The 12,205-nt window shown below is 33.6% G+C and overlaps 1 protein-coding gene across 1 annotated transcript; it reads right to left on the minus strand.

The window, feature by feature from the left end:
- Positions 1-3,772: 3,772 nt before the first annotated feature.
- Positions 3,773-9,249, minus strand: LOC145964368 (uncharacterized). Its single transcript, XM_083087022.1, has 2 exons — positions 8,527-9,249; positions 3,773-3,991 (listed from the first exon to the last, which is right to left on the minus strand). Exons 1-2 carry the CDS (start codon positions 9,107-9,109, stop codon positions 3,981-3,983), a joined length of 594 nt encoding a protein of 197 aa, XP_082943148.1. The 5' UTR covers positions 9,110-9,249; the 3' UTR covers positions 3,773-3,980.
- Between the last annotated feature and the right edge of the window lie 2,956 nt (positions 9,250-12,205).

A 12,205-nucleotide genomic window follows, 5' to 3' on the forward strand; every position in this document is an offset into this window, starting at 1 on the left:
AGCCTCGACGGGCACATTTCTCGACGCTTGACGCGCCGTCTGACAAAGTGGATGTGAACTATGTCCATTACGCTCGGTAACGAGACATGGTTTGTGTCTATGATATGGTTCATGTCTGAACTATTCAGATGAGATGGACAGTCAGATAAGAACCGATAATCCATCGTTCTGCCTTTGTCTCATCAATGACAGATCACGCGACTGCCACGCGACGAGCTTACGATTTTATCTTTTTTCCCTTCCCCTTCCTCTCGTCCCGCTTTTACGTTCTTTTACTGCTTAACGTTATTAACCTTTTAAGGACGGGGATTTTTACGTTGAAATTGACCTTTTTTTTACACAAAATTTGTACTTAAAATCAATTAATTTCTCACGTGGCGTGCCCGACCAAATTGCTGGTCGATATATCGACCAGTCCGGGCCGTAACGGAAAGTCCACTGTAAAAAATTTAGTTTGACGATTTGAGGGTGTTTTCCTACGTAATTTGATGCGCTGAATACGAAAAAAATTGTGAAAAAAATCTTGGAAGCATGCTTGACCTTGAAAATCGCATTTCAAAGTCAAATTTATTGTTGTTGCTATTTCGGCCTCAAAATTCAAGGTTAAATTTATTGTTGTTGCTTTTTCGGCCTCAAAATTGGTATACCCACGTTTTTTGATGCGTTGAGTATGGAAAAAATATTCATATGTGTCACAAATGTAACCCTCAAGAATATTTCAAGGACACCAATTATTATAGAAAAAGTATTCGGCAGTAAACTTACTTACTGCCTAAAGTATGTCACGAAGAGACTGCTGAATATTTGTACATTATTTTCAAGCCCTTTTACTTCTTTTTGCTCGTCTGTTTCTCAAATAATGACTTTTTCAAGCCCACTTTTTCAAGGCCTGAACTCAGGAAACCCAACAGAACTGAAGGTGGAAAATGGCTTTTTCAGTCTCTCTTACGTAAAACCCTTCCATATGAACGTGGACAATGGCTTTCTAAAATTGAGTTTGACAAAAAAACTAGTAGCTCCATCGAATTCTATGAAAGAAGTACTCCGGCTTTCGCTCTTAGCGTGACTCAGGATCAACAACGTGGATGTGGCGAAAATATGATCCCTTTGGGGTGCTTGATTTTCGTGAGTCCCCTTGCCTCTCACGTCGGAATACCTGACTTTATGGTAATGTCTCTTGTGTGTGGTACTCTTCAAAGCATGGTGCTGCGCATAGAGGAGTATTACAATTAGGGCATATGTACATCGTTCGACGTACAATATTACGCAAAGCGCACAAGTGGCACCTTCGACTTGTACTATGCCTCGGGAAATGACGGCCAACTAATCGAGTAGGAGGGCTAACGAGGCGAGAGATGTTATCAGTAGGTTCCAATTTCAATAATGATCTAACAACCTCTAATCGGAATGAAGGAAATGACGTCTGTCCTTCACTTTTCATTTTATATAAAGCATGAGCATTAGATAGACTTAGATCAACAAGGTGAAAAAATAGCTTGCGATACCACTTCATTGTTTTTCTCACTGTTTCCATTATAGATAATTGTCTATCTACATTATCTACACCACCCATATTTTGATTCTATTCGTGGACACACTTTGGTTTTACAATGTCTTCATTTGTTCATAATGTTTTTTTCCAGTTGTACAGAATTCAAATTCGTGCACACTTGTAAGCATGCGAACACTACGCTTATCTTCCCACTTCATTGCCATCCACACATTATTATGAGCGACTTGTACTTCACCTCGCACTAATTTGTTTTCTAACTTTGGCATTCCCTTTCTATTTGCTTTTACTGTACCACACATACCTGTATCACGATCATGCAAAAATTCTGCCAAAGTAGGAGATGTATACCAATTATCTATATATACAACATGACCTTTATAAAAATAAGGTTGTAAAAAGTGAGCGACAATATCGCCAGTAACACCCAAATCAAACTTTTGATAATCAGTGTTTGCACCAGTGTAAACAATAAAGCCCAATACGAATCCAGTCTCGCAGTTTACTAACTCAAAAAGCTTGATGCCAAAACGATTTCTCTTCAAGGGAATATATTGCTTGAATTTAAGCCTACCTTTCCATAACACAAGACTTTCATCTATGCACAGATTTTTGCCTGGAATTAGAGCTGCTGAGAATTTACTTTGTAGGTGGTCTATTATTGGCTTTATTTTCAGTAAAGGATGATGTGCGATTTCTTAGTCATCTTCGTTATTGTGAAAATGTAAACAACGTAGAATTGCAAGATATCTATCGCGAGGCATTGTTTGACCAAAAATCGGAGTATGCAGCAAATGATCTTTAGACCAATAATTTTTCAAATCGCCTTTCCGAATATGGCCCATTAGAATTGAAAGACCGAAAAAAATTTCTAACTCATCTTTTGTGAGAGGACACCAACTTTTCTCATGGGAAAGTCGAACTCCAGGATTTTAAGTTTTATAACAATTACTCTCCTCTACAATCCTTTCAAACAGAGAGGAATCAAAAAAATATTTGAAATAGTCGATTGGCCTATTCCCCGATATAGAGATATTCGGATTTATTTTAGAGCTACCTTCAAAATCTTTGATTGATGGTCTAAAATTCGCGTCCTCGAAAATTTGAGTTTCGGCATAATCATTGTCTTCCAAATCAATATCATCAATTTCTTCATTCTCCGTGTCTTGTACCTCTGGTTCGGACTCACCGCTACTCCAAGCTTTATTTTCAGCCATTTCATCAAAGATAAGAATCTGATATATTGTTTTGACAATAGTGTCAAAAATAATAGTGCCAATAATAATAATTATAATAATAATTATAATAGTAAGAAATCCTCCACAAGAAAGAAACAACCAAGTGCTAACCTGCTGATAGGAACTAACGATAATTTCAATTTTCGGCCTTACATTCACCTTGAAGATGATTTTTGCGAGACGTAATACTGTTTTTTTCGTGTTCAGTGCATCAAATTACGTAGGAAAACATCAAATATTTTGCGTCCTTTGGGTGGTCGATATTTCGACCACTCCCGTCCTTAAAAGGTTAATTGACAGAAAATGTTTAAAAAATTCGGGCAGTTAACATTAAATAAATACATTTATAAAAATATTTTTTAGTTATTTTTTATTTATTTATTTATACATTATTTTTTATTTTTAATAATAATAAATTTGAATCCCTTTTTCTCCGCCTCCACCTCTACCCCGGCCTCTACCTCTTCCTCTTCCTCTTCTACCTCTCCATCCTCTCTGCGCAGCAGCAACAGCTGCTTGTATGACTGATTGTAATTGTTCTTGCTGCAATAAGAGATAAATATTATATTACCCTCGAAAAGCGAACTCTGAAACAGCCTCGTGCAAGGCGTCAAATATAAATATATATATATATATATGTATATATGTATATATATCTAAAAACAACATGTAATATGTAAATATACATGAAAGCAAGACAAAGCAAAACATTTCACGATTTCTTTTATTAACACTGTTGACCGCTGTTACACGTGTGATATATGTGCGGCCGTCAAAATATTAATATTTATAATATAAAATGTATTAATCTTTACTTACGGTTAATACAATCGGCTCCGTTGTCGTGGCGGTCGGGACCGTCGCCACCGTGGTCATCGGGGCCGTTGTCGTGGCCGTCGGGGCCGTTGTCGTGGCCGTCGGGGCCGTCGCCGTCGCCGTCGTCGGGGCCGTCGTCATCATCGCTACCGTGGTCGCCGTGGTCATCGGAGCCGATGCTGTGGCCGTCGCCACCGTGGTCGCCGTGGTCATCGGGCCCGTTGCCGTGATCATCGGGCCCGTTGCCGTGGCCGTTGGGGCCGTCGCCACCGTGGTCGCCGTCGAGACCATCGAGGCCATCGGGGCCGTCGTCGTTGTCGCCAGCGTGGACACCGTGGCCGCCGCAGTCGTCGCCGTCGTCGCCACCGTATCCGCCGTAGCCGTCGGGGCCGTCGTCGTCATCGTCGTCATTATATTTATATGTATGCTGCAACAATTCAATATTAATAAAGTACATAAGCATTTATGTATTTAAAATAACATGTATAATTATATGTATAACATGAATAATTATATGTATGATACTCACTAAACTCAGCGCCGTCCTTCCTTATCCTTCCTTCTGTACTTCTAGGCAAAGCTGCCAGATCTTCAACGCAAGCAACATGCAACGCGTAGTGGAGGGGGTAACGAGGATGTGAGCGTAAGCGTGCATGTGAGCTCAGCGCTTCGGCTAGCTTCGGATAGTAGAAGAGGACAGAATACATTCTTCTGTCTCCTTCCTACCAAGCTGGCAACGAAAGACGGGCGATGCGCGACGATTCTCGCTTCTCGATATCTCAATACGTGCAACAACGTTAAATGTTTTTCCCTTATAGCTTTTTATATTATACACATATTTTTAACTGATAAATATATTTTTTATCTGATAAACATTAATCTTTTTAATATATTTTTTAACTGATAAATATATTTTACATATTATACATTTATCAGTTGTAAGAAAATATCGATATATTTTTTCATGTGAAAAATTAAATGGCATAATTTTTATAAACAAATGTATATATATATTCATTTTTAAGAATTATACGATTTGATTTTTTAATATGAAAAGATATCACAATATTTTCTTACAATTAGCAAATATATATAATATATTTATCAGTTATAAAAAATATCTATAATATAACAAGCTAAAAGAGAAAAACGTTTAACGCTGTCGTATGTATCGAGATATCGAAACGCGAGCAGCGTCCAAAATTTACATGCTCGTTATGTATCTAGCGGAAAGAACGAATTTTAAACTAACAGCGTAGCGCAGTGGATAAGGCACCTGATTGGTACGCTGCGTGTCGCTGGTTCAAATCTTACCTTTGACTTTTTTTTATTTTATTATTGTGCTATATATTTTTATTATTTTAACAAATTTTTATTATTTATATTTATAATTTTTATTATTTTAACAAATTATTATTTTAATTATAAAATATACTTAAAAATCATTGAATTTATTTATTTGCTAATTCAATGATTTTTGGAAGGAGGCAGAAGACTGTATTCTGTCCTCTTCTACTATCCGAAGCTAGCCGAAGCGTCGAGCTCACACGTTCACTTACGCTCACATCCTCGTTACCCCCTCCACTACGCGTTGCATGTTGCTTGCGGAGAAGATCTGGCAGCTTTGCTTCCAGGCAACGAATAATTGTGAATCCGATCGCCGATAGTGATGCCAGATTCGAGACGCTGACAAAGAAAGAGCCGCTCGGGAAAGAAAGAGTCAGCGAATTATTGTCTGCGCCCTTCTATTGTCCGAAGTTAACCGAGCGCACACATACACGGTTCTTTCCTTGTGTGCGTAGCGGGCAGCGTCTCGAATCTGGCATCACCGAAAACGCCGATCGCGTAAACGTTGATGGCAAGCAAGACGCAAAGATAGTCAAATAATTTCTGACATGCGCATGTACGCGCGTTCTATCAAATCGCTAGATTGTAAAGTTACAGACAATGATAATCACACTTTATTCTTTATTCTTAATATTGTATAAAATACAAATTGTAAATTATTTGTATAATTAATGTATAATCTAAAATATATAATAAATTATATATTTTAATTATATATTTTATTTGTTGTTCCCAAAAATATTCCAATTTTTGTACAATTTAATACAACATTTCCTTGAAGGACTTTACATAATAAAAAAACTTTTATCTTACTTTATCTAACTTTATCTGACAATAAATCTAGTACATTTTAAGTATACAAGATTTTAGTATATAAAAAAAAAACAATTCTACTTACATCTTGCGTGAGTCTTGCAACGAGTGAGACAATCTTCCAACTCATATTTGTGTGCACAGTTATAAATGTATTACATATATATTAAATGTAAGGAGCATGTAGTATATCTCGCTTTTTTAGCAACAGTCTACGTTATTATATGAAGAGTGTGTTAATTTTTTCTTTTTCTTTATTTAATAAAATTTTTAATTTTTCTATTACTTTTAGAACATAAATTATATTGTTTAACGAAAACTAATGTTTCACAAATATTTTAATATATCATAATTATTTCATTGAGATACGAAGACAGTCATATATGTGATACATCCATGTTAAAAATATTAATGTGCCATATATGATGTTTAAACTGAGAAAAGATTTGTGGTAATTTAATATATGTGTCGATTAAGATAAAATATTATGGGAATAAGGAAAATATAGAACAAATATTTGGAATAAGGACAGATTAGGTTGTAAATAAATAATACTAATATCTGGCTTCGCCAATAAGTAATTATACAGGGTTTAGCAAAAGTGTGGAAACCCCTTAATATTTCGAAAAATACGTATTTAAAAAAAAAATGTTTCATACAAAAGTTATAGGGTTTTATGTGGCGCATTACACAGCAACATTATTATGACCTCGAATAGCGTTGTCAAGGTTATGTGAAGGTCACCTCCAACTTTTTAAATGGGACACCCTATATGCTTTTGCATATTTTTGTAGCTTATCTCGAGAGCTTTCCAAAACACTATAATTAAGTTAGTTTTCATTAAGTACTTTCCGAGTTATGAGGCTTGAAATCATTTCTTAATTTTACATAAACCATAAAATATCTTGTAAAATATTCATTTTTCGATTATCTTACCTTAATACTTTTATGTACAAAATAATGAGAGGAATCAATTGGTGTAAAGAAAAAACATAGTTGTTTTTAAGAATTTGCAATTAACAATTACATTTTTTTTTTTAAAACAACTGTGTGTTTTCTTTACACTAATTGATTCCTCTCATTATTTTGTACATAAAAGTATTAAGGTAAGATAATCGAAAAATGAATATTTTAAAAGACATTTTATGGTTTATGTAAAATTAAGAAATGATTTCAAGCCTCATAACTCGGAAAGTACTTAATGAAAACTAACTTAATTATAGTGTTTTGGAAAGCTCTCGAGATAAGCTACAAGAATATGCAAAAGCATATAGGGTATCCCATTTAAAAAGTTGGAGGTGACCTTCACATAACCTTGACAACGCTATTCGAGGTCATAATAATGTTGCTGTGTAATGCGCCACATAAAACCCTATAACTTTTGTATGAAACATTTTTTTTTTAAATGCGTATTTTTCGAAATATTAAGGGGTTTCCACACTTTTGCTAAACCCTGTATATCAATATAATTCGACCAGAATGAAAAACAAATTGACAAATAAATAGAAGTATACATATAGATGTTATTCGCGAAACCAGGTAGTAGCTTCATTTCAAATAACATGTATAATGTTTTTTATTTAGATTTTTATACATAAAAATTTTAATTTTTAATTGTAATTAAACATATATGTACATAACACATGTAAGTGACTTTTTTTGCAATATCACTAAGTTTGAGATTCTAATCTCTTATAGTAAGCTGTCTCTTCTGTGTACTAATTTTAGTCTCCATGATTATTTAATAATTTTATCCATATTTCTTATTGTATGTAACATAGAACGTGTATTTAAATTCGAAGTTTAGAAAAAGAAATTTATTTCTCGTTGACATTATTAAGCATGACGTTAAGATTGCACTCACAGTTAAAAAAATTGCATAAATGAAAGACTAGCAAATCTTATCACGCGGAAATCTATATGTAGATTTCCTTGAAGTGTATGAATGTGTATGTTACGTCTCTTTTTCTGTAATTATATACTAATTATATACTAATTGTATTTTTATAGACGTCTCTTTTGATTGTGATTTGTTCAAAATCATTGTTATATATTTTTATGTGATTTATTTTATATTTGTTATATCTGCACGATATTCATTTACATCTTTCCCTTTAATTATATATGAATATTCATGTATGAATACCGTGTGCCAACGAGTAATAAGACAAACATAAATGCATTTCCTTAAAATATTTATATTATTCGTATCTTAGGATATCATTAATAGTAAGACATTTAAATATGATTTCCCAATTTCATGGCATGCTCGCATTATAACTTTTTGTTTTATTTTTTTGTCTTTTCGTGATAGATTTGCTAGTCTCAGACATTTATGCAATAATTTTAACTGTGATTGCGATCTTCCATGACATTGGGAATTGCATATTTCTTTTTCCCGTTATTGAACAGAAAATGTCAGTAAATTAAAAATCAGTTTTAAATTAATTAGTACAACAATCTTTAAGATATATGTAACGATTTTTAAGATACTAATAATATAAAAAATGAAGGAAATATTTTCGTACTTTTATGTAAGTTACAATATAAATTTAAAGTACGTTCTACGTTACTTATTTTCTTTATTTTATAATATTTTAATCTTTTTATAAAACTACTTATTTGACAAGTTTTTTATTTTTTTTTTAAATGTATTCACTGCCTTTGCAGCGTGATTATTGTATCGCGTACGGGAATATATTTTAACTGTCATTAAAAATTTTGACGCTTGCATGCGGTGATTGTAACACTTATCATTTATATCAAACCATCCGGCATGCATTTTATTCGTTGCATACATACCTTCATTCGCAATCTTCTCAAGAATCTGTGTGGATCCCCGTTGATGTTGCCACGTACGATTGAAGCTCATCAACTGTGTTTTAATTATATTTATAAAGAGGCTTGTTGGTCGAGTTAATTTTGTAACTGTTGGAGCATCCTCGTCTGCGTTGGGATATTCACGGTATTCAATGTATCTTTCATTTGGCGTTGCGTCCTCCATTGGCGTTTTTAACATTGTTGTACGACAATTCACACAATTATTTTTCTCAATACATCGTCGTGCGACATACCCTGCAAAATATGTTATTGCATTATCATCATAATTATTAAATATACTTACATTATTTATGTCCACATCATATTCCTCGAGAATGTCTGAATGTTTGTCAAGTAATTCTGTTACTAAATCGGCATCATCAACATCGTCTTCAACATCATCAACAGCAACAACATTATTTGCACTCATACAATTTTCAACCGTCTTAATAACTTGATTCGGTTTATTAATGAGAGCTTCACTTTCAGAGCATTGCACATTGCCTTTATCGCTTGTCTGAATGTAACCAGTGGATAATATATGTCTAATTGATAGTCGGACCATTCTTGCAGTTGGATTTGGATTAAATCCTCCTCGTTGCCGAAGTTTTGAAAATAAATGTTCCACTGAATCCTGGTTGCATAAACCTGTTGCAAGTTCAAATTCTTCATTTTTACTTGCAAGTTCTTTATACAGAGCAAGAATTGCTTGTGTCGTAATGATAAAACTTTTGAAACAAGGAACTTGATATATTCTGTCCGAAAATTTTGACCATCCTGAACACCACTGCACAAAGTTTGACAACAGATCTTCAATATCTGGATTTTTCCTTGATAATGATCGTTTTCCGCCGAATGTGACAATAAAACTGTAGGAGTTGCAAGCATCAATTACGCTGTTCATATGCTCTGCAAAATCAGCTGTCGCTTCCCATGTATTTGAATTTAATTCTTTTGAGTCACCGGCTATTTTAATTGCACATGCGAATGTATGGCTAAATAATTGAAACGCTCTTTTTACATTCATTGCTTCAAAACAATTTGGATGAATGTGTGCCCTTGAAATATGGGACAATAAATTAGAGCCTCCTTTTGTCGCATTATCAATGCTCCAGGTTTTCACAAAATCAGAATATGATGCAATTATTTCTCCTTTGCAATATATATTGCCATGTGTTCTAAGAAAACTCGCTAATCTTTTTACTAGATGCGGAAAATCGTATAAAGTATAATATTTTTTATTATTATATATAAAATATGGATTTTTTACATCAACGCCTAGTTGATCATAAGTGGCTTGATTATTTGTACCTTGATCACATGTCAAAAGTTTCACATTCGCACCCGTGTCATTCAATTTATCTAGACACATCTCAACTAAGTGAATTATTTCATGTGATTTCATACATTTACCTGGAAGAAAATATGCCAATGGTTGTCGCCATGGATGACGTGCATTTAAGCTATCAAGGCAAAAGACAAAAACGCACTTCGTTCTTTCTGTTTGTCTGCCCAAAGGTCCTAGATCAACAAGACCTTCTATTTCGTCTAATTTTGAGGAATATTCTTCATAGCTTTTAACAGACATCTCGTCCCATTTCAAGGCACGCACTCTTTCTTCCTTAGGAATTTGTGCAATTTTTTCTTTCAATTTTTGAAATATAATATCACAAAATCCTGGTTTTATATTATATTCTTCTACCCATCTTCTAATTGTTCTTTGTCCAGGAAAATTGCAACCTGCTTTCTTTAAACGGCAAAATGCTGATGCTGAATAATAATATAATTGTTTTGAAAGTATTTTCTCTTCCTCAGTATATCGTGTACGTGATGTATGCAGTTGTAAATGTATCATGGTCTTTACTACAGGATGCAGTTCTTGTGCATTTATTAAATTTTTTAGCACTTTTTTCTTTTCTTTCTTTTTATTTGAATTTTTACATTTACATGTTTGTGCCATCCTTTGAATTCGAAATTCTAAGCGCTTAATTTTTTGCCGCAAATTCAAATTCTCAATTTTCAATGCTTTGTTTTTTGCTTTTAGATCACTTTTTTCTTTATTATTTCTTGGAATGCTATCATCTTCGCATTCAACATTTCTTTCACTGCTTTTACATTCAATATCTTGATGTAGTGGTTCCAAATGTACCCATTCCATTACGTTTTCCTCTTCCGCAGATATTTCGAAATTTAAAGCTGCAGGCCTGTATGTCCGTAGAGCGCATTCTTCAGATATTTGTTCCTCCATTATTAGATTTTCATCGTTGGGTGAAAGTGCTTCTGTAATATCTCTTTGCATTTCACCTACTTCAACATTTTCGTTTGCAGAATTTGAGCCAGCGTTTTCATACGCAATTGGTGTAGCATCCTTTCTTAATCGTCCTTTTGTTGCGTTTGTAAATGATGTAATAAAGAAATGATCTTCACACAATCTTAATTTTCTAAGGGTATTGGCAGACAATTTTTCCAAATTTGTATTTCCTGTAACAAAAATACAACACATTATGAAAATTACGATTACATGTTTACTTCAAGCTGACATAGCAATTGGTATACCAGTGTTTGGTAAAAAAAAATTTTCTATGTCGGGCGTGTCGGTTATAATCAATTCGATAAAGCGCTACTTCGTAATAGCGCGTGGCAGAGCACGTAAGATGTCTGCTCGAAAGAACCAAAAAACTATCACATATCTTTCTAATATAAACAGCAATAATTCAAATATACAAGGTGTCCCATTTTAAATAATACGCTCAAATATCTCTCAGAAACAGTGCGTTAAATAAAAAGTTTCAAACAAAAATTGTATGGCTTGAAGGGGGCCATCAGATGGTGGCAATGATTTGACCTTGGAGAGTCATTTGAAGGTCACCGTCAATTTCTTAAACGGAACTCTTTATTTTGTATTGCATATTCTTGTAGCTTATCTCGAGGGCTTTCCAAAACACTATAATAAAGTATTTCTTCATTCAGTACTTTTCGAGTTATGAAGCTTGAAATAATTTCTTAATTTTACATAAACCATAAAATATCTAGTAAAATATTCATTTTTCGATTATCTTACCTTAATACTTTTATGTACAAAATAATCATTGGAATCAATTGGTGTAAAGAAAAAACATAGTTGTTTCGAAGAAAAAATATGTAATTTGCAATTCACATATTTGTTTTTAAACAACTGTTTTTTTTTTACATCAATTGATTCTTCTCATTATTTTGTACATAAAAGTATTAAGGTAAGATAATCGAAAAATGAATATTTTACTAGATATTATATGGTTTATTTAAAATTAAGAAATTATTTCAAGCCTCATAACTCGAAAAGTACTGAATGAAGAAATACTTTATTATAGTGTTTTGGAAAGCTCTCGAGGTAAGCTATAATAATAATAAGTAATAAAAAATAGGGGGTTCTGTTTAAAAAATTGAAGGTGACCTTCACGTGACCTTCAAATGACTCTCCAAGGTCAATCATTGCCACCATCTGATGGGCCCCTTCAAGCCATACAACTTTTGTTTGAAACATTTTTTTATTTAACGCACCGTTTCGGCGATATTTGAGCGTATTATTTAAAATGGGACACCCTGTATATCTCCAATATAATTTGGCCTTATCTGACAAGGATGTAAACAATAATTACCTGTTAAAGAATAAAAAAAAATA

The sequence above is a fragment of the Camponotus vicinus genome, unplaced genomic scaffold (assembly GCF_025532165.1).
Source record: "Camponotus vicinus isolate PSW18456_S1 unplaced genomic scaffold, iyCamVici1.0 SCAF_13, whole genome shotgun sequence".
NCBI classification, from domain to species: domain Eukaryota; kingdom Metazoa; phylum Arthropoda; class Insecta; order Hymenoptera; family Formicidae; genus Camponotus; species Camponotus vicinus.

Bases quoted from the DNA above. Each gene is read 5' to 3' on its own strand.
- LOC145964368 (XM_083087022.1), bottom strand. From the start codon at position 9,109: ATGGTCCGACTATCAATTAGACATATATTATCCACTGGTTACATTCAG.